Consider the following 21,862-nt stretch of genomic DNA (forward strand, 5'->3'; position numbering starts at 1 on the left):
ACATATTTAATTATATAAAGAAAGATGTTAGTGAATTTCTTTGTGACCCATAAATTCCTTCTAGTTATAAATCTTGCTATTTCTAATATTAGAATCCAATTATATCCTGGTATATTCAATGGGGGAAAGAAAAAGCTCATGTCTTTAATTTCTTTGATAGTGACAAGGGAGATACCTAAGAAAAAGTTGAAAATATTTAAATTAAAATATCACTAGTAGTGAGAGATGTTAAAAATGGATGAATCTTTGGAGTCAGACTAAGCACAAAAAATATAAATAACCATAAAGTAGCAATTAATTATCATAGTGGGCCATTTCTAAGTGCTCACGCCATTAGTTTCACTAAATCCTTCTTAACACATCAGTAGTAAGCTTAGCCAATTAGATTATGATACGTAATTAAGTTATTTTTATCAACATGTCATAGGTTGAATGGCTGATAGTAAAGTTTTTACCATAAATATTGTCTTAGATCAAAATTTTTTAATATAACTATAATTGCATATTTAATATATTTTATTTGCAAATTATTCTACAAAGGTTTTGAAAGGTATAATCCAGGTAAATTAGTTGCATGATGCGTGTAGTAGAATGGGTATAACGTAATAAATGTCAGGTGGAGGCTTGATTCGATGAATGATATGATGATGATGTACTGCTGAACCGACAACTCAGCGGTAAGAAGAGAGAGAAAGGTGAAGCGAAATAGTGAAAGCAAAGGCAGGGGGCCAGGGGTCCCACAGAAGGAAGGAGAGGGGCAGGGGCTAAACGGCGGGGGTGAGGGCCTTATATTATGTTCTATGAGGCACTTCGTCTCCAGTTTGAGGGCTATATAAAAAGCGAGGCTTGCAGCCTTCCTGCAGGGGAAAAAAAACCAGGGAAAAGCCTAAAAAATTTCTCTCTGGTAGCATCCCCAACCCATTTCGTTTTCTTTTTTCTTCTGTTCATTGGGATACTGAAAATCTCATTCAATGGTCTTTACTTTCTCACCCCCTTCCCTCTCTTCATTGATTTCATAGTTGTAGGAGATTTTGCTCTTGTTTTTATTTTGCTTTTGAGTACCCTCTGTTGCTGGTGGCTGTACAAAAACAAAACATGGGTGGTGACAAAGGTATCAGCCTTGAAGAGATCAAGAACGAGACTGTTGATCTGGTATTCATCTATTTCTAGTCCTCCCCTTTCGTTTCTTTCTTGCATGTTTCTTCCTGATAAACAGTTTTTGGGTTCCTCTCAGATTTGAAAATCTCTCGTCTTTTGATTTGTTACCTGTAAAATGAGATCTATAGGGGGCTGCTTTTTGAGTCCATGTAGTGTTGTTCTCTGTTTCTTTTCATCTCTTTTTTTGGTTTCTTTGTGCTTCCCCCCACACTTTCCTTTTACTGTAGCTTAGATCAGTTACGAATGGAATTTCCTATTCATTTCCGAAGAAAAGTTTTTGACTTTGCCATTCTGATATTGAAAGGAAGAACTTTTACCCCCTTCCTTCTCTCTCTAACTCCATATCAGTAGTCAAAGGGCTCTAGGCCCTCTCCAATTGTCATATTGTTTCACAAAATTTCCATCCTTTAATAAAGGTAACTAATCCAAAAGTACCAACCTTAGTTAGATTGAAAGTATGAAAGTCAAGGCAAAGCATGTAGTGAAGCAGAGAGGAGTAGTCTTCCACCCATGTGAGAAAGGCATTAAAAAATACTAACAAATCTGAGAGGGGGATCTATCATGTGAAAATGAACGAGGGAAGTGACAGAGTTGGCTACGCTGCGTTTTAATCTATTTTATTTCATTTTATGTATGTGTGTTTTGTTGCTCAAAGTGGTGTGCTTGTTTTTGGTCAGTTCGGGAGTTTTTTAGGTACTTTGCCGTGGTACTTTTTTGCGGTTTCGCCTTTTTCTCTCTTTAGAAATAGAATTCTCCCCCCCCTTTTTTTTTCCTTGTTTCAATTCCACGGATCTGACACCACCTGCCCCCTTCCTTGGATTCAACAAATCTTTCCTTTTCTTTATTATTTTGTTAAAAGTTCCTCTCTCCAAGTTGTAATTGTAACTAAAATTACTTCACAATCAGTTTTAGTTTTTTTAATAAGTAATTTTATTTAAATGTTTTCTTTTTTGATACACTGCAATTAGAATGGAGAGTGGATGGCACGGACCAATCACGTGGGAAAAAAGTGCCCTCACCACCTGACAAGGCGCTTTTCGATCTTGTCACGGCTTGAGTCAACGCTTTTATTTCCATCGGGGGAGCATCCCTAGGCCCGAGTCATTCCCCAATCAGTCACGAGTCCACTCGGTCCTCCTCACCTCAACTAAAACAAACCAAGTTTGGATTTTGACTCGCAATCTTAGGAAAAACTTTTAACTGCCATGGAAAGTCTTACGTTAAATTCATCCAAATTAGAAATCTTAGATTCTGGATGATATGAAATTAAAGTTTTCAAAAGGTGAAAGTTGAATTTGTTTATGGCTATTGACGAACCCTCTTTAGAATAAAGATTGAAGTCTTTAAGATTGGAATCAAGCACCCACCCATCACTTGCTGACAATTTGATGGTAATTACTTGGTTTACAGGAAAAAATCCCGATCGAGGAAGTGTTTGAGCAGCTGAAATGTACCAGAGAAGGATTGTCTGCGGACGAGGGAGCCAACAGGCTGCAGATTTTTGGACCCAACAAGCTAGAAGAGAAAAAGGTCTTATTATGGTGCTTACGATATATAGTGGCCCATTAATACATATGTTGACAATAAATTGCTTCAAGACCTACTATTGGTTGCTTATAATTTGGAATAGTATTTTTTTAAAATGACAGGAAAGCAAAATTCTCAAGTTTTTGGGGTTCATGTGGAATCCCCTCTCATGGGTCATGGAATCTGCTGCCATCATGGCCATTGCTCTGGCTAACGGTGATGGGAAGCCCCCAGATTGGCAAGACTTTATTGGTATTGTTTGTTTGTTGGTCATTAACTCTACCATCAGTTTCATTGAAGAAAACAATGCTGGCAATGCTGCTGCTGCTCTTATGGCTGGTCTTGCTCCAAAAACCAAGGTAACAACCAAGATTTCTTAGTACAATTTTTATGGAGAAGTCCAATCTTTAATCTTTTTTTCACTAAAAGACAACTGAAAAAAGGCCAGTGCTTATGTAAGAATTAGCCAAAAAAGATTCTAGATGACATAAACCTTTTACATACACTTATCACATGGGGATGAACTGATGTCTCTTTATGTCCAATACATATGTTAGTAAGTTTGATGGCTAAGAGTTATTTTAGTAATTTGAAGGTTTATTTTCGTTTTGAATATAATGAAATTGGTCGTGAATTTATACGGTGGCAAAATATAGGTGCTTAGAGATGGGAAGTGGACTGAGCAAGAAGCAGCAATTCTGGTTCCAGGAGACATCATTAGCATTAAATTGGGAGATATTATCCCTGCTGATGCCCGTCTTCTTGAAGGTGATCCGTTGAAGGTTGATCAATCTGCCCTAACAGGAGAATCACTTCCTGTAACCAAGAATCCCGGGGATGAAATCTTCTCTGGTTCAACTTGTAAACAAGGTGAAATTGAAGCTGTTGTTATTGCTACTGGTGTTCATACCTTCTTCGGGAAGGCTGCACATCTTGTGGATAGCACTAACCAAGTAGGACACTTCCAAAAGGTGCTCACAGCAATTGGAAACTTCTGTATTTGTTCCATTGCCATCGGTATGTTGGTTGAGATCATAGTCATGTATCCAATTCAGCACCGCAAGTACAGGGATGGAATCGACAATCTCTTGGTTCTCTTGATTGGTGGTATTCCCATTGCTATGCCCACTGTTTTGTCTGTGACCATGGCCATTGGATCTCACAGGCTGTCTCAGCAGGGTGCCATCACCAAGCGTATGACTGCCATTGAAGAAATGGCTGGTATGGATGTCCTTTGTAGTGATAAGACCGGAACATTGACACTCAACAAGCTGAGTGTTGATAAAAACTTGATTGAGGTGTTTGTAAAAGATGTGGATAAAGAGCATGTTGTTTTACTTGCTGCTCGAGCCTCTAGAACTGAAAATCAAGATGCCATTGATGCTGCCATTGTTGGAATGCTTGCTGACCCTAAGGAGGTATAGCCATTTCTTCCTTCTTCTTCTGCTTCTTATTAAAGGGCTAAAATGAAGTGGGAAGAGGCTATTAGATGAGTATTTATGTTCAATATGCTATTCATACAGGCAAGAGCTGGTATTAGAGAGGTGCACTTCTTCCCTTTTAATCCTGTGGACAAGAGAACTGCTTTGACTTACATTGATTCCAATGGCAACTGGCACCGAGCAAGCAAGGGTGCTCCTGAACAGGTAACCTTGTTATTACCAGTTGCTGCTGGTGCGATGATTGTATTAATATGGGAAATCTTATGGGCTTTCTGTGTCCTAATTATTTCATATCTTTTGACAGATCTTGGCCCTTTGCAATGCAAGAGAAGATCTTAAGAAAAAGGTTCATTCTATCATTGATAAGTTTGCTGAACGTGGGCTTCGGTCATTAGCTGTTGGCAGACAGGTTTTTCTAGAACACATGATTTTTTATATCCCTATTCTGTTATTTCAATATTGAAAAGTTCCCTTACCTTTTCTCATTTGCTGTCTTCCAGCAAGTGCCAGAGAAAACAAAAGAAAGTGCTGGTACCCCATGGCAATTTGTAGGTTTGTTGCCTCTGTTTGATCCTCCTAGACATGACAGTGCAGAAACTATTCGAAGAGCTCTTAATCTTGGTGTGAATGTCAAGATGATCACTGGTAATTGAATCCTTCTTTGAGTTCATCTGTTGACATTCCATCAATAGTACTTCATTCTTCGAGGCAATTGCTCACTCATACTTCTGTGTTTCTGTCCAGGTGATCAACTTGCAATTGCAAAGGAGACAGGCCGCAGACTTGGAATGGGAACAAACATGTATCCATCTGCTTCTTTGCTAGGTCAAGACAAGGATGCAAGCATAGCTGCCCTTCCTGTGGAAGAGTTGATTGAGAGGGCAGATGGGTTTGCTGGCGTGTTTCCAGGTAACTGATTTTGCTCCCTGGCTATTCATGAACGAGAAATTCTTCTTTTTTTTTTTTTTAATTATTGTTGTGGTCTGGGATAACGTATCACCTAGTTATTGCACTCACTTTACAGAGCACAAATATGAAATTGTGAGGAAGTTGCAGGAGAGGAAGCACATTTGTGGAATGACTGGAGATGGTGTTAATGATGCTCCTGCTTTAAAGAAGGCAGATATTGGTATTGCTGTGGCTGATGCTACAGATGCCGCACGAAGTGCTTCAGACATTGTTCTCACAGAACCTGGACTGAGTGTTATTATCAGTGCAGTGTTAACTAGCAGAGCTATTTTCCAGAGGATGAAGAACTATACTGTAATTTGCTCTCTTCTCTTTAAACATATTCTGAAGATTTTTCAGCAAATTTTGCAATGCATGACTTTTCTTTTTTCTTTTTCTTTGTTTTTGCTTTTTGTCTCACAGATCTATGCAGTCTCCATCACTATCCGTATTGTTGTAAGTATATGACAAATGATTTTCATATGAATTAATTATTAACATCTTTCTAACCTTGATTGATATATGTGCCCTTTTATTTCTGATTTTGCAGTTTGGGTTTTTGTTTATTGCTCTCATCTGGAAGTTTGACTTTTCTCCATTCATGGTTTTGATCATTGCCATTCTAAATGATGGTGAGATTTAATAAAGTGCATCATTACATAATTTTAACATGATTCATCTTGTTCTATTGCTATGCTTAACCGGCTTGAGGCAGAGTATTTACTTCAATCAATTTGAATATTACTCAGGAACTATTATGACAATCTCAAAGGACAGAGTGAAGCCATCTCCCTTGCCTGATAGCTGGAAATTGAAAGAGATTTTCGCCACCGGAATTATGCTTGGAGGCTATTTGGCATTGATGACTGTTATATTCTTCTGGCTTATGCATGATACTAAATTCTTTCCGGTAAGTGGTCCTAAAATTTGCTGCATATATTTAGTGAAGGATTGAAAGTTCATTTTTGATTTCTGTTTAGTCCCTAATATTTTCTATCTGTGAATGCAGGACAAATTTGGTGTTAGGTCTTTAAGGAGCAGTGATCATGAAATGATGGCTGCTCTATATTTACAAGTGAGCATTGTGAGCCAGGCTTTGATTTTTGTGACTAGATCACGTAGCTGGTCCTATGTTGAGCGTCCTGGACTGCTATTGGTTACTGCCTTCATTATTGCACAGCTGGTAGGAGTTTACCTTGTCCTTATATTTAAATTTGAGTGCAATAAAAAGACGCATATTGCAATAAGCTAATCAGTTCTCGTGTTTGTCAGGTTGCTACTTTGATTGCTGTATATGCTAACTGGGGATTTGCAAAGATTAAAGGAATTGGTTGGGGATGGGCTGGTGTTATATGGCTTTACAGTATTGTTTTCTATATTCCACTGGATCTAATGAAGTTTGCCATTCGTTACATCTTAAGTGGAAAAGCTTGGCTCAACTTACTGGAAAACAAGGTATACCTATCTTACATTAGATTACTTTTTCAAAAACTAAAACTTTGCATGCAGTTGTTTGGTTTACTAAACTGGTCCGGGGTAACAGACTGCGTTCACCACCAAGAAAGATTATGGCAAGGAAGAGAGGGAAGCTCAATGGGCTCTTGCTCAAAGGACATTACATGGTCTTCAACCACCTGAAGCTACTAATCTCTTCAATGACAAGAGCAGCTATAGAGAGTTGTCTGAGATTGCTGAGCAGGCCAAGAGACGAGCAGAGGTTGCAAGGTACACATTCAGTTATCCTTCTTAAGTACTTACTAACTTCCACATGAAATATTTCTTTAAACAACTGGCAATAGCAAAAACTGTTCATCTTTGTAAGTTAGATCTTTTGGCACAATTATAGTTTTAACAACAAACATATCTTTCCACTGTCTGCTTATAGGCTACGAGAGCTTCACACCCTCAAGGGTCATGTTGAGTCAGTGGTGAAGCTGAAGGGGCTGGACATTGATACAATCCAGCAGCATTATACTGTTTAGAAGTCAGAACAATGCTTGAAAGCAAAGGTTGCACCGTTGCAGTTTGATGACATATGCAGGTCATGAAGAGAAAGAGAACTAATTAGTTTAAACTTTCTAGATAGCGACATATCTGTGGTATAATTTTCCTGCCCTGTTTACTTTGCCTTTCTTATGTAATTCAAGGCCGGAAGAAAAGGTTGTGTTTTGGTCATTTCTTGCTCCAATAAGGAGCCATGTAATGTTCCATGTTACACAGTTTCAAGCTTCAAATCTACTTTTCCCTTGGGTTTTCTATACTCTTTGAATTCTTGTGTACACTGTCTTCATTTTCCATTGTGCTAGTTGACTTCCTTGACCGGCAACTATCAAATGCCAAAGAGAATATTGAGTTTGTTTATTTAATGAGATTAGGTTTATGGAATTGATATATGACTAGAGTTTTATCACCTTGCAATATCCTTGATAGTTTACAAAGATCACTCAACGGTACAGTGTATTCCAAGAAAAGATCTGTGAAAATGATAGGAATGACAATATTCATGGTGTTTAGATTTGCCATTAAAGGAAAAAACTCTTTCTGTCCAGTACTTGTTGGTTTCTTGTTAACATTGATGGGTGCTAGCACTTTTTTTGCTTGGTGGTAATTGTTGTCAGGTTGGCGTTTCTGTTGAATTTTGAGATCATCTTGAAAATAGTTTTTTGGTGCCAATGTGAAGTTCCTTTTGAATCCATCAACAGGCAAGTGACCTGCCTTTCTCAGTTAGAAGTCACACACTGACAGAAGTGAAGCTTTTGAGACTTAATGACCTTGACCATGCTGCTCACCTTATTCATTTTGTTCAAGTAGTTTAGGTTAATCAAATATCTGAAAATGTCAAACTTTACGAGTTGTATAAACATCTTTTAATTATGAACTGGAAATGTCTTCTTCACACCATCCAACTTCTATTCGATGCACTCTTCTTGCATTTTACATTTTTTTTAGGTTTTGTTAGAAAACTTTCCCATGGTATTAAAGCTGTACAAGGTATTAGCAGCCCCGTTCAAATGATGATATCAATTAATCATATGTTATGCTATTTTGGCTTTTATAATTTTTGATTTGATACTTACTTGTGTTTCCCTTAATTTTTATGTATTATTTATGATCTTTTCCTCTTATTTTTATTCATTATTAAATATTAGAAATTTTTTCTAAACCTTCCCAATTCTTTAGGAAATTTTCTTCACCTCGAGAGTATTCAAAAAATTATTTTCTTGTAAAAGATCCGTTGATCATCGGAGTTTTATTTGAAGTTTTATGAAAGAGGACCCCGATTTTAAATTTTGTGTTTTTTTATTTTTTATTTTTAGTATTATTTTAATTTCTTATTTATTATGATTTTTGCAATAATTGTCGATTTTAATGAATAAATGAAATATGTTATGTTAGAAACTTTTCTAAATTCTCCCAATGCTTTTGTGGAATCTAAATATATTTTCTCACCTAAAAACTTTCTTGAGAAATTTGTCTCTACAATTTTCTCAAAAAGATCCTGGCATCGAAGATTTGCATTTATGAGCCGAATTAATGTTTTGTGCTGGTCACTTCCTCAGAATCAAGATGTGACATAAATGGTGATTTCTTGATCGTATTACTATATGTGGATGACTTTGTGATAGCAATTCATCATATAAGTTAGCTAATGCAGTGAAGAGTTACTTAAAATGTAAATTCAAATTGAAAGACTTGGAAACTCTTAAATATTTTTCGAGTCTTGAAATTGCAAGATCAGGTGCTGGAATATTTGTTTGCCAACTCAAATATACACTTGATGTCTTGAATGAGTATGGTTTCTTATGTTCTGAATCTATTTCTACTGCCATTAATTACAATCACAAGTTGATTAAAGAAGATGGCAGTTCTGTTATTGCTGATAGTAGAATATATAGGCAACTTATTGGCAAGTTGATTTATCTTACATTTACATGTATTGACATCATTTATTCTGTGCAAGTGTTGTCACATTTTATGGATAAACCCACTGCTCATCATCTGTAAGTTGCTAATTGAGTGTTGAGATATTTGAAGAATGCATTGGGACCAGGTATATTGTTTTCCTTTACTTCTGCTTTGCATTTGTGTCACATCCCATTTTTTAGGATCGTGACAGACGATAGGACCTCTGTGGGTATGGCCCACTAAGTCCAAGTAAGCCTCTTAATCAACATGTGTGGGCTAGTCATCCACCTCAACCATTCATACAATCATATAGTTTATTTTCATACATACATAAGCGCCATCACACAGTTATGGAACTTCTCAACATAAGGTGTGATAACGTTTTCATCTATTGTTTAATATATATCTCATATCAACATGTAAATGCACTTTTCGATGCTTACATAGGCTCTTGAGCCATCATGTAACTCATCTATATAAATCCATACAAGTATAATGCCAATCAATGGCTTCATAGTCAAACATGCTCAATAACATGCAAACATAAATATAAAGACCAACTTATTAGTGGAATATGACCTGACTCTTTAGGCTCCAAGTGGTCACTAAATCACCTACCAAGAAAAAAAGCTAGATCTTGTTTCTGTGACAAGGTAGAAAGCTAATCACTGATCTGCCAAAAAAAATGGAAAACTAATGTGTGAGTTACAAAAATTCTGTGAATGAATATGAGAAGGGGACAAGTCAAGGGGACGGGTTTTTGCACAAACTGTAGCTTTAATGTAAACATGAATCTTAAGTAAGCACATTTTCTTATCAAATCCTTAAAAAACTGAGTTGTCATAAACTAATCAATTTTCTTGGTGAAATCAATGTTTCATAAACATATAGTCTATAAAGAAAGGCTAGACATTTATGCAAAACCTTTAGGAAAAATAAGGAAACTGTACTATCCTTGTAGCATCTAATCTTCTTTAAGGGATAGTGATACTTAGCTGTTAAACTGAAGTGGATGTTCTAATATCAATTACATATATTACGGAAACTACTTTTCTAGGAATGCTCATATATTCAAGGTTTTCTTTAGGATCCAATCGTATAACAATACACAATCAACCATTCAATACATAAATCAACCTTGTGTCTTAGAACTTAGTTTGTTTATCAATCTATCATAACTAATTTATAACTTAGAATCTAATCTATCAATCAACCTTTCATTCCAAACATAACAAACAATCATTAAAGAATACATTAATGACAATGGTAGTATGCAATAATCAGGCATGGACTGTAGATGAATGACATTTTAACCCACGTTTGGGCTTTATAATTAGGTGGTACCTTAGTTGCATCGCTGGGCTATATATATAACTTAGGATAATGGTATGGTATCCATTAATCTTGGACCTTCTGTGAGTGGTATTTCCCCCCAACTCATGGCTATATATAACTATGTGTGGTATGACTCCCCACATCATGGCCTTCATAATCATATAGGATTTTACATATTCATACATGGTATCATTAACATTTCATTAACATATTTCACTATAGTTCATACTCATATCATGCTTATCTCATCTGGTTATTTCACGTAATATTTCAAGCTTTTACTGTATATACATCATGTATATATATAACATGCTTATCACTAATTCATGAGGTGGGAAAATTTACATCCGCCTTAGCACACACATTGCCATGACATCATCTAGTACATGGCACAACTTCACATACTAACTTTTGCTTATACTATAACTGCTCATTTACATACGACATTCTTAACTCTAAATACTGAAGTGGGGAAAACATACATCCACCATAAGGTTCATAAATTTATACTTAAAGCTCAATCACAAACATATCTAGTTGGGATCATTTTTGAGGTAAAACATTTGAAAGGGTTTGTCCCTTTTGTTAAAAGCTAATACATAACAGAGATATTGACATATATATATAGATTCTAAAACTTTTTTGAATACATTTGGATATAAATATTTTTTTGCTTAATAATTGAAGAGATAGCATTAAAGCCATGCAATACAAATATTTCAATAAAACATGCTATTGATATGCGACGTTAAAAATTTTAGCAATCGCCACCAATCTTTTTTATCTAGGCGTGATTGGTCACTTATTAAATTGTTCTATTTGACGAGGTCCTAAATTGATTTTAGATCCGTCTAAAGAACAATAATCTGGTCTGCGAGTTTTAGAGTTGGGTTTGGGAATACAGTGATGCACGAGAAAGCATTAGCATCTTTGTGACTTCCGTTCCATGAACAATACCATTTAATAATTTCTTATCCTATTTAAACCTTAACTTTCTGAATTTTATTCTTGTGTTTCCTTAATTATTATTTATTTATTTTATTAGCAACTTAAAAGTGTTTTATTCGATTTTACGAGTATGACGTGCACATGATGCAATTATGAAATGCATGACATAAATTTTGATAATTTTAAATGAAAACTTTTTATTGAGGATATTTCTTAACTCTGCTCATCATATTGGTGGGATCCAAGGATACTTTCTCACCTAGGTAATTATTCAAGAAAAACTCTTATCAAGCAAATCCTATCATCGGAGTAATCATTTGTAGGTAAAAATAATTTTTTAATGAATGCAAACCTTAATACAAGAAAAAGCCTTTTATAAAGGACATTCTCTGAACCCTCTCATCATATCGGTGGGACTTGAAGGTATCTTTTCACCTAGGAAATTTTTAGAGGGAACTCATCTTCATAAGCTCTCTTGAAAAGTCCCATCATCGGGGTCATGACTCTCACACAAGATATATCTATATAACATTATATTTAAATAATACAATGATGGTATGTGACGTGCAATAAATTCCAATATTCATTATTAATTTTCCCTATAATTCCACCATTTTTGAAAATTTTCTCTTTTTTATTATTTCTTCTTTATACATATATCATAACTAAATACTTTATTATTTTTTCTTTTTTATCTACCTAAATCTATTTTTTTGCAATCAAATATTTATTTATTTCTCTATTTTTTATCTACCTAAATATGTTTTTATAATTATTTTTTTATTTTTCTATTTCTTTTTATCTAGCTAAATCTGTTTTTTTATAATTAAATATTTTTTATTTTTCTATTTTTCTATCTACCTAAATCTATTTTTTATATCTAAATATTTTATTTATTTATTTATTTATTTTTATCTTTAGGTCTACTTTATATTACTATACATTTTATTTTTTTATTATATCTTACCTTTGAGTATACTTTATATCTATATATATTGAATCTTATGTATATATCCCCTTAGAGCTTGACACATGTGTTTGTCTTTTCAAGATTTGTCAAGGGCAATTTCGAGTTTTGGTTGCAAATGGGAGGGGCTTTATGGTATTTTGCTCCCTCTTTTTTTACTTCAGAACCCTAGAAGCTTCATGGAGCACCTGCCTTGGTCTTTTTTTTTCTTTATGCTTTTCTCTCATTTAGTTACCTAGGTTTTTTTTCTTCTCTTCATTTCTACTTTGAGCTTCTTTCACTTACGGCACTGCTTCTCTTTGTCTTTCAAACTCCGTTTTTGAAGCTTCCAAAAGGTTTCTCTCTTTTTCCTCTATCTCTCTCGCTTCTTTTTTGATCTTTTTGAAACGACAGTAGAAGTAGCCAAAAGCCATGGATGAAGAGTATGATGCCATAGTGCTGAGAACCACTCTGAAGGAATGCATCTTTAGTGATCTTTTTTCTATTGACGGACTCAAGCTCTTCTTTTTCGACTTCTTTAAATCTTCTTTTATTAGTTTTATTTTTGCATGCATGACTAACCTTGCCTAGCTTTTTAACTCTAGAATTTTGAAAATGGTTGTGATAAGTTTTTCATGGTCTCCTATTTTGAGCTTCTTTATAATGTTAGAAGAGGCATATTACATCCATCTTATTCTTATGTTTGAACTTCAATTAGCTTTTCTAGACGTGATGAGTTTGGAGGAGGGAAATATGAAGGAAAACATAAATTCTGAAGCAAATTATTATGGTTTTTCGGTACTGTTGGTTTTCTAGTGACAATTGTCATTAATGGGTTATGAATGGAGTTTTATATGTGCTCTTTTGTATGGGCACTTGAATATCGTTTTTTGCCCTTCGAAAAAAATTGTGTTGTTTATGTGATTTTAGTTTGATTCGATATGTCTGTTTAATTAGCAACTATAAGTAGCAATGAAGTTTATCTATACCTGAATGAAATCGTTGAGCCTTAATTTGTAAGGATTTGTTCTCATTTGAATGCTCTTTTACAGCTAAAGGATGGTTTGGAGCTATCTTTCATAGATAAAAGGTGATTTACTAGAGTTTGCTTGCTCAAAGATGTATTATCATTTCTTAACTTTTGTTTTTTGGGTGCTTATTTCTTTGTTAGTTTTAATTTCTTTCCTTCAGTTTATTTTTTGAAATGATTTCATTGGCACAACCTACTTCTGTTCCCCCAATCTCTAAGCTTGGTCTTGATGCACTGTTCGAGCCTGTGACAATTGATGAATTTACAAAATCCTTAAGTAAGAAGAAGATTTTCATTAAAGCTCTATTGTTGGATCAGGTTAAAACTCTTATAACTCTTTCTAGTTTTGTTGTTATAATGATATGAAAATTATATAGCCTCTTATTAGGCATAAGTTCTTTTATTGGTTATAACCTCATAATGGTATTTGGAACATTTTCCTTTTGGTTAATCTGACAAGCAATTTATGTAAAATGGTTACTTTTGCGTTTCTCCTGCTCATTAATGATCATATTTTTTATTGTCATTTATTCATCTTGGATGTAGTGTACTTAAGTTACTTTCCTTGGTGCATCTCTGACTTTTATCTTTTATTATATGACTTAAGCCTTTTTTGCCCCATTTTGTTTCTTTTGGACAAGGGAACAAGTTCATTCCCTTTGATATTAATGAAAAGTAAGTTGATAATTTAAAAAAATTGCAATCATGCAAGACTGATTGATGAGAAATTTATGGAAAGAAGGAAATTTGTGCTACATTGAAAGAAGTAGAGGGAACACAAACGATATAGAGAAAATGGGGAAAGAGAGAAATTTTTATAAATTCAACTTAGTTTAATAATTTGACCTATTAGTTTCTATAAGCGTGTTTAATGATGTTTTAAATTAAGAACACGACATGAATTAAGTAGACTATAACTTTGAACTTATCAGATCATGCCTATAAATGATGCCTATGAGGCTATGACTACATCATAATTATTGTTATAGATGTCATTGCTGCTTTAAGGGTTATTTGAAGTTTGTGGCTATAATTGATCTACTTCATAGCTAATATATAAGAAAAGGAAATTTGTCTTATGGTTTTTTGAACTATGTCTTTAGTATATCAGAATTTGGAACAACATAATTGAGTAGGAAAGGACAATACTTATGCTGTTCCAGTAATATATTGGCACTTTTGAGAAGCAAAAAAAGATTTACCAAATACTTATTTAGGCTGTTATTGCTATATACAGTAATGTAATGCAGCTACAGATGGATGCCACCTATTTTAGTAGCAGTCCATGCTGCCAATTTATAATTATTGAACAACTTTTGTTAAAAAAATGAAAAAGAATAATCATTTCATATTTATAGATTTATTTGCTTTTTGTAACACATTGTTGATAGGGCATTCTTTCTTGATTCATCAAAATTTAAACTTATAAGAAGGAGTTTTAACTTCAAATGTTAATCATGTTTTCTCAATCTTTTTCTGGATGTAGATTATGTGTTATAGCTAGAAACATATCTCCTATTGATGTCATAACTCATGTTCCAATCCGATGTGAAGAGGCTGGCATTCTCTATGTTTGTGTTCCCTTAAAAGAAGTAAGTTTGGAATCACTCTTTCATTTTGTCTAATTTGGTGGCATTCATAATTAAAGTGGTTTTACCCCTTGATTATTAGAAATCCTAATAATTTCTTATTTATGTTTTAACCTCGATATCATCTGCCATTGTCACCTTTGTAGATAAAAAGGTAGGGCAAGTTTATCCAATTTTTTTTTCCATTTTCTTTATTTATTTAACTGAGTTGCATTCATTTATGTTAAGCAAACATAGTTGCCAATATGCCAAGAAAATTCAGGATTTATGCTAGGAAATATTTTGGTTAATGATTTATATGAAATATTTCTACCTACATTATGGTATTTCTATCATGAATTGTAATCTTTGGAAATTTGTTTCATATTCTTTGCAACTTTGTAAAGCATTTCAAAAACGTGTCTAGAATACTGTATATGGCTTTCCGTATGGCTCATTTTTGTTATGTAATAAAATTATTTTATTTATTGTGTTTGGTGTGGATCTTTATTATTCAATAATAAGAGTCAATTGGTAAAAATGATGGGATTGTAATTTATAAATTTGACTTTTTTTTTTAATGACCATAAGAGATATGGAAAACTTAGGGTGGAGTCTCAAGTATGCTGCTTATGTAATTTTGGTGGTTCTTTATTCTATGAGATAGTGCAGGGTCTTGACTAATTGTTATTAATTATGTTTAGTTGTGGTTGCAACTTATCATTTGCTTGTGATTAAATGAAAGGTCATATAATAATCAATATATAATTATTTTCACCATTGTCATTATTACAATATAAATTATTGTATAGGAATTATGATTAATATTGTAACGTCATAATATATAGTATATTTTATACCTTAAATATGTTAATAATTATAATCATATTTAATAATGTCTATAATATAGTTAATATATATATATATATATATATATATTAGAAATAGAATAATTATCATATTTTTAACGATATATTAACATTTAATTTAGAAAAATGCATTACGTATATATATCTGTAAAAGGTTTTTGTGCCTTAAAGTGTAGTAGGGCTTCAAAGGAGGTTGCTTTGACTTAGTGCGTTGGTGTAGATGACTTTGTTAGGGACCTATTACATTAGAGTTTGAACCAATATTAGTTAATGAGCTAATAATTAGTTTCCTTTTCTGTTATTGCGAATATATAACTCTGTTGACTATGAGCTTGATTCTATTACCTTAAACTCATTTCCAATTTCGAATGTTCTCAAATTAGGATTGTCTAGAAACTTATGTTGATTATGTCATTAGCTATAATCAATATATTTAGTAATGCAGATTTGCTAAACCAAATCCTTAATGAACAAATACCAGAGTTTCAATAACATTTATTGAGGAATGAAAAGGTTTGATTGGATATTTTCATGATTCTTACTTCTGACAGTTGGATGATGAACAAACCTCCAATTTTGAGGTGATACCTCTTTTAAAATAATTTGATTCAATTTCAATTACTCCCTACTCTAGCCTCTTTAAGGGTTATTACATCCTTGGTAGCTCAACAAATGAACTCCTTATCTGTTTATGCATTCATAGCACAAGAATTTACTACTCAAGTTGCGTTATATATTTACTTCATTTCACAATTTGTTTTACATGTACTCAAATATGCCATGTCCTCTGGACACATTATCAGCATCACCATTGCCATGCATTCCTTTCGCTTATATATGCAATACACAGTTGAACGAATTAAAGAAATGTTTATAGAGTGATTTCAAATATTGCTTTCTTAGTGTTTCAGTAAGGGATGTGGAAAAGCCAAGCAGCTTTAACAACCTTATCTCAGTAATACCAGCCCAATTTTTGTAACAATAATCACACTCACAACTTTTACATTTATATGAAAATTTAATTTCAAAATTGATGAGACTTTTGAAAATATAATCTTTCTTTTATTGTAGTGCTGGCTGTATATAGTACAAGCTATCTTTAGAAGATGAAGAAAACGCTATGACTTTGTTTTTGGTTATATGTTGTGTAGCATACTATGTTTCTGATGTGGCATACAACATGATCACCATCTTTTTTGAGTCTGCCCTATTTTGGCAACATCTCAAACATAGAAGAAACATTTTTGTGTTGTATAAATGCTTACTATCTATAGATAAAATACAATTGGAATGTTTTTGCAATGTTTTATATGACTATTATTAGACAAGTTTTAGCTACTTTAACAAAGAACTTATGTCTGCCACAATCTTTTATTAAAATTTACACACCCACTGTGTAGCGTGGTCTTCATTTTAATTACTATATATTTTTCTATATTTTCTACATATTATTTTATATTTTGTATTTTTTTCACAATTTTCTACTTTCCTGTTCCTAACACCCATACTACAAAACACACATATTTTTTAATTTTTTCCACCTTATCATATTTTATTAAGCACATATTTTAACTTTATTTTTTTTCTAAAATATAAATTGGACCTAACTACATGCAAACATTCACAATAAGCAAAATCCAAGCCCAAATAGTAATCTAAGAGAAAAGAAAAGAGACCTCACCTTGCTTGGGCTTAGACTAACCAAAGATAATCAGGCTGTGTGGAAGCAATGAGGGCCTGTTCTTTAGAAGTCCTCCAAATCTAGCAAAATGCATTGTTTTGGTGCACTAATGAAGCTCTCAAACGGAACTTTTTGAATTTAGCTTATACCTCTCTTAACCTTCACTATTTAAATATCCCTTTTTCTTTTTTTTTCCATTTTTTCTTTTCACTTTTTCTCTATAGACAAATGACTCTCCTTTCTCTTTAAAACTATCACTCATCCAATAGCTTTCTACTGTTCAATTGTCTACTCACGCAAGTATACGTATCGCAAAGATAATATAGAGATGAGTAGAGTGTCGATCCCACAGAGAATTGAGTTAATATTTATTGTTAACTACTAAAATTAACACACCCTAATTTTATCTAAACAATAAAAATTAAAAAGAAAAATTGAAACTAATAAACTAATATCTTAGCAAAATTACTTTTAGTGATTACCAGACCTAAAATTATGATATCCCTCAATACTTCATCTGAATATTGTTTCTCTCTCTTAACTTAATTTAATGGATTAAGTTGCTAACTTAGAGTCCTAAATTATTTACAAGTCTTTATCGAGTTTCTCATAAAAATACATTTCTCAACTAATTTACTATATGTCTATGCAAATTATATTGAAGAAAGATTCATTAAGTTTGTGTTCTAATTTTGGCTACGTATGACTTATAGGTGTATGACTACTCTATATGCAAATCAAACCACCTAATCAACTAAGTGCATTCGATCATATGCTATTTTATTCAAGGTTTACCCAAATTTTCTTCATCAAGGTTTAATCTAGGTTTTCAATTTAATCTAATTGATGATAAGACAATTAGAAGCATTAAGAACAAAATAAAATAAACAACTTAAATCAATTAAACATAAATAAAAGAAAGATAAATAATTCAGACTACATATTGAGTTCAATCATAATCTTAGATTAACAATTTAGTTCCCCATCAAGTCACACATCATCATTGAATAAAGTTTAAACATTCAAAGTAAACTAAGAAAAATAAGAAAATAACAAAAAGATAGAAAAACCCAAGAATTGTTTTCTTGATTTCCAAATCTCTTTGAATCCTTCAAATTCTTATTAACTTCAATAACTTTGTGGCTTGACTCTCAGCTGACAATTTGGTGTTTTTGTTCTCCCTCCTTTAAGTCCTCCGAAAGGTTGTTTTTATAGGCTTTGAAGTTAGGCCAAGTTGAGTGAAGAAAGAAGTCAATTCCAGCTGAGATTTCCTCATCAGACTATGTGGGTTGCATCCTTGCCCAATTAATTAACAAAAATCGTAATTGCTCTAGGACTACTACAGTGCATCAAATTTGACAAGATTTTTGACCTCCTTCCAAGCCTAAATGGGTAAAGTGATAAACATAAAAGTTGTATATTTTTTTCTTATATTTCCAATGGTACAAGAATCTCTTCATTTGAAGCTCTGTAGAGAAAGTTGTGGCTGAGATACCGAAACATGTGCAGTGGAAGTTTGCATCTCAAAATTGCTATCCTTATTCCATTAAAATTCTTCCTTTATTAAACATCTACAAAAGCACAAATAAATTAATAACAACCTATCTTAACCACATTAACACCAAATTAAGTATAAAATTAAATAAGATTAGATTGACTCACCTAAATTAACTAATTTAAAATAATTTAAATAAAACTTACTAATTTCTATGCATTACTATAAGAACTACGTTAGATTATTATCGAAATTAAGCCCATATAACTCTATATCATAGAGTTAACACTTTCTACCATACCTCAAAACTTTATGAGAAATGTATACATTTCTTTTTTTTTGTTTTTCTTTGATTTTTGTTCTACAGTTTTCTTTTAATTTTTTTTTTGCATGGCTGGTAGAAACTAGGGTTGTCTTTTCAAAAAAGATTTAAATTTTTTTTTGGGTTCTAGGGTTTCTATTTTTTTGGATCTAGGGTTTTTGATTTCTCTAGGTTTTCTTAAATTTTTTGGTTCTAGGGTTTCACTATTTTTTAAAAATTTTTAGGGTTTTCACTCTTTTTATTTGGTGATGCATTGTTGTATATATACTATTAAAAAAAGTACCGTTTTGAGCACTTTTTGGTTGGTCGTTGATTTTCTTATGTGCTAGCCTCTACTAGGGCATGAAAATGCTCTTGATAGAGAGCATTTTGTTATCCTTTTTGTATTTTCTGGCCAGTTGGCCTTTCAATTTTTATTTCAGAATGTTCCTTATGTTCATTTGTTTTAAGTCTATAATATTGTCCTAACTTTATTGTTAGATTCATTTTAGTTTTGATAAATTCTACTAATCTTGTTGAACTAGAGGCTTTGAATTGAAAAACCAAAACAAGGCTTTAAAACTGGTTCATGCATCCAGGCCTAGACTAAAATGAATCTGGCCTTATAAGCACCTTCAAACTTTAACGTGAGCCCAGTTTTGGAATTTGGACCCAATGTGAGCCCATGAACCAAAACTAAATTATTAATAAAATAAATGAATAATAAAAAGTGGTAAAAATAAATAGAAATTAATAGAATTGAAAATGGTGTCTACACATGCTTAGCTTTACAGACCAAAATACTTTGAAACGATGTATCTACTCTCCTTGACAAGAAACATATTTTCCAAGCGTCGATTCACCGACCCTTGCTTGATCTGTGATCCTCGAGCTCTATGATTCCTAGAATAATTAAGTCTATCATAAGTTTCCAAGTTTTCTATCAAACGCATTTATTCGAAATTAGTCGAGTAAACGAATATTCTTCGATTTGATTTCAATGAGCTTAAAACTTCTAACTCAAAGCATTTATTACTCCAAATAGAAAATCCTTACCTCAAAGTTTCCTTAGGAAGTTAAAAACCCCCAAAATCCTTAACTCAAAAGAGGGTAGGTTGCTATAAATTTGTAGAGAGAGAAAATTAGCCTAACCCATGGAACTAAAGCTTGAAAATGGTTGAATCTTACCTTATATTTGAGTTTAGAAACTAAAACCTTGTTAGATGTGGACTATGATCGCTGTGGAAAGGTTTGGAAAGTGAAAAGGAGTCAATGGAGGCTAACAGAAATAAAAAATGTGAAATAGGACTCGGGCTAGGTCTTTTTTATTTTTTCCCGTTGGGCTCTAGGGATCAACCTTTTAAATCTTAAAGGTCGATCCCTGGGCCTTATTTTCCTTATGTGGCTACGAGGATCGACCTTTTAAACCTCATGGGTTGATCCTTCAACATCTAAAAGCTTATTCCCATGTTCTACCTAGCAAGGATCAACCTTTTAAAGCTTGAGGGCCAATCCTTGTAATTCCAGAAGCTAACCAAAGTGTTATGTCTTGCAAGTATCGACCCTTCCTCTTTCAAGGGTCAATCCTTGAATTTTAGAGAGTTATGTACTGTGTTCTATGATGCAAGGATCGACATTTTCTCCTTTCAGGGTCGATCCCCCCATAATTTTAGAAGCTAAACGTGAGCTTAAAATCTCCAGGGATCTACCATTTTAGCCTTAACTTCCAAAAATGATTCTTTTGGTTTCTTTTTCCTCCCATTCTTCAAATAATCAATCTTCCATAATTAAAGCACTATACGAGGGAGAAATTTTTAGCAAAATGGTTGGGAAAATCATGCAACAACACAATTATCATATGGTTCATCAAACATACTTGTAATTTATCAAATCTCACTATACGAAAGGTTGGGGTTTCACAATTTGAAAGTTTGCATTGATAGTGATTGGGCAGGGTGTCGACACACTCGATGGTTAGTGACTAGGTTTGGAATTTTTCTTGCTTACTCTTTAATAAGTTGGAAATCCAAGAAACAACTGGTTGTAGCTAGGAGTTCCACTGAGGCTAAGTATAAAGCTATTGCCACTGCTTGCTGTGAAGTTACTTGGTTACTTCATTTGTTAATAGGTTTTGGTATTTTTCATTCTTCGCTTGTGGATTTGTTCTGTGATAATTAGAGTGCATTTCATATTTGCAAAAACCTCACATTTCATGAACGTACTAAGCGTATCAAAAATTGATTGCCATTTTATGAAAGCAAAAGTTCAACAAGGTATTATTGTTCCTTAACATGTTTCTACTGTTAATTAGGTTGCTAATCTCTTCACTAAGGTTTTTAAGCCTGCACAGTTCTATCATTTGCTGAGGAGGATGAGCATTATTGACATCCATGCTCCTCTTGAGGGGGGATGCTGAAGATATTTATGCTCATATACCATATGTATTTTATAGTTAGGTTGTTTAGTAAATACTGTAATTAGTTGGAGGTTGATTATTCTCTCCAATTACGTGCATTTTTTTTTATTGTGGTTGAATCACATATCCAATAACTCGTAGTTCAATAATTGACTATTATATCTTTCTTGGTGCTAGTCCGATTTCTACAAAAGCTTGGTAACGTGCTATGACAATGATTACTTGTGAAATTATTTGGTTGAAATCTTTATTTACAGATTTTAGTATTTTTTCCTGTCCAACCAACCCTTTT

General features: G+C 33.2%; 1 protein-coding gene across 2 annotated transcripts; it reads left to right on the plus strand.

The window, feature by feature from the left end:
- Positions 832-7,344, plus strand: LOC18589272 (plasma membrane ATPase 4). 2 transcript variants are annotated; one of them, XM_018126958.1, is made up of 17 exons: positions 832-1,152; positions 2,127-2,440; positions 2,569-2,688; positions 2,808-3,044; positions 3,342-4,103; positions 4,209-4,331; positions 4,432-4,536; positions 4,628-4,772; positions 4,872-5,036; positions 5,152-5,390; positions 5,499-5,531; positions 5,626-5,707; positions 5,825-5,985; positions 6,085-6,258; positions 6,348-6,530; positions 6,619-6,800; positions 6,961-7,344. In XM_018126958.1, the coding sequence occupies exons 4-17, from the start codon at positions 2,838-2,840 to the stop codon at positions 7,055-7,057; spliced, it is 2,658 nt and encodes an 885-aa protein (XP_017982447.1). In that variant the 5' UTR covers positions 832-1,152; positions 2,127-2,440; positions 2,569-2,688; positions 2,808-2,837; the 3' UTR covers positions 7,058-7,344. The 2 variants fall into 2 exon arrangements, with proteins under 2 accessions (XP_017982447.1, XP_007014221.2); XM_007014159.2 differs by lacking the exon at positions 2,127-2,440 and having other exon boundaries at positions 1,096-1,152.

The sequence above is a fragment of the Theobroma cacao genome, chromosome 9 (genome assembly GCF_000208745.1).
Source record: "Theobroma cacao cultivar B97-61/B2 chromosome 9, Criollo_cocoa_genome_V2, whole genome shotgun sequence".
NCBI classification, from domain to species: domain Eukaryota; kingdom Viridiplantae; phylum Streptophyta; class Magnoliopsida; order Malvales; family Malvaceae; genus Theobroma; species Theobroma cacao.

Coding starts and splice junctions, on each gene's coding strand:
- LOC18589272 (XM_007014159.2), top strand. CDS start 1,096: ATGGGTGGTGACAAAGGTATCAGCCTTGAAGAGATCAAGAACGAGACT. Junction 2,689..2,807: donor ACAAGCTAGAAGAGAAAAAG/GTCTTATTATGG, acceptor TTAAAATGACAG/GAAAGCAAAATTCTCAAGTT. Junction 5,037..5,151: donor GTTTGCTGGCGTGTTTCCAG/GTAACTGATTTT, acceptor CTCACTTTACAG/AGCACAAATATGAAATTGTG.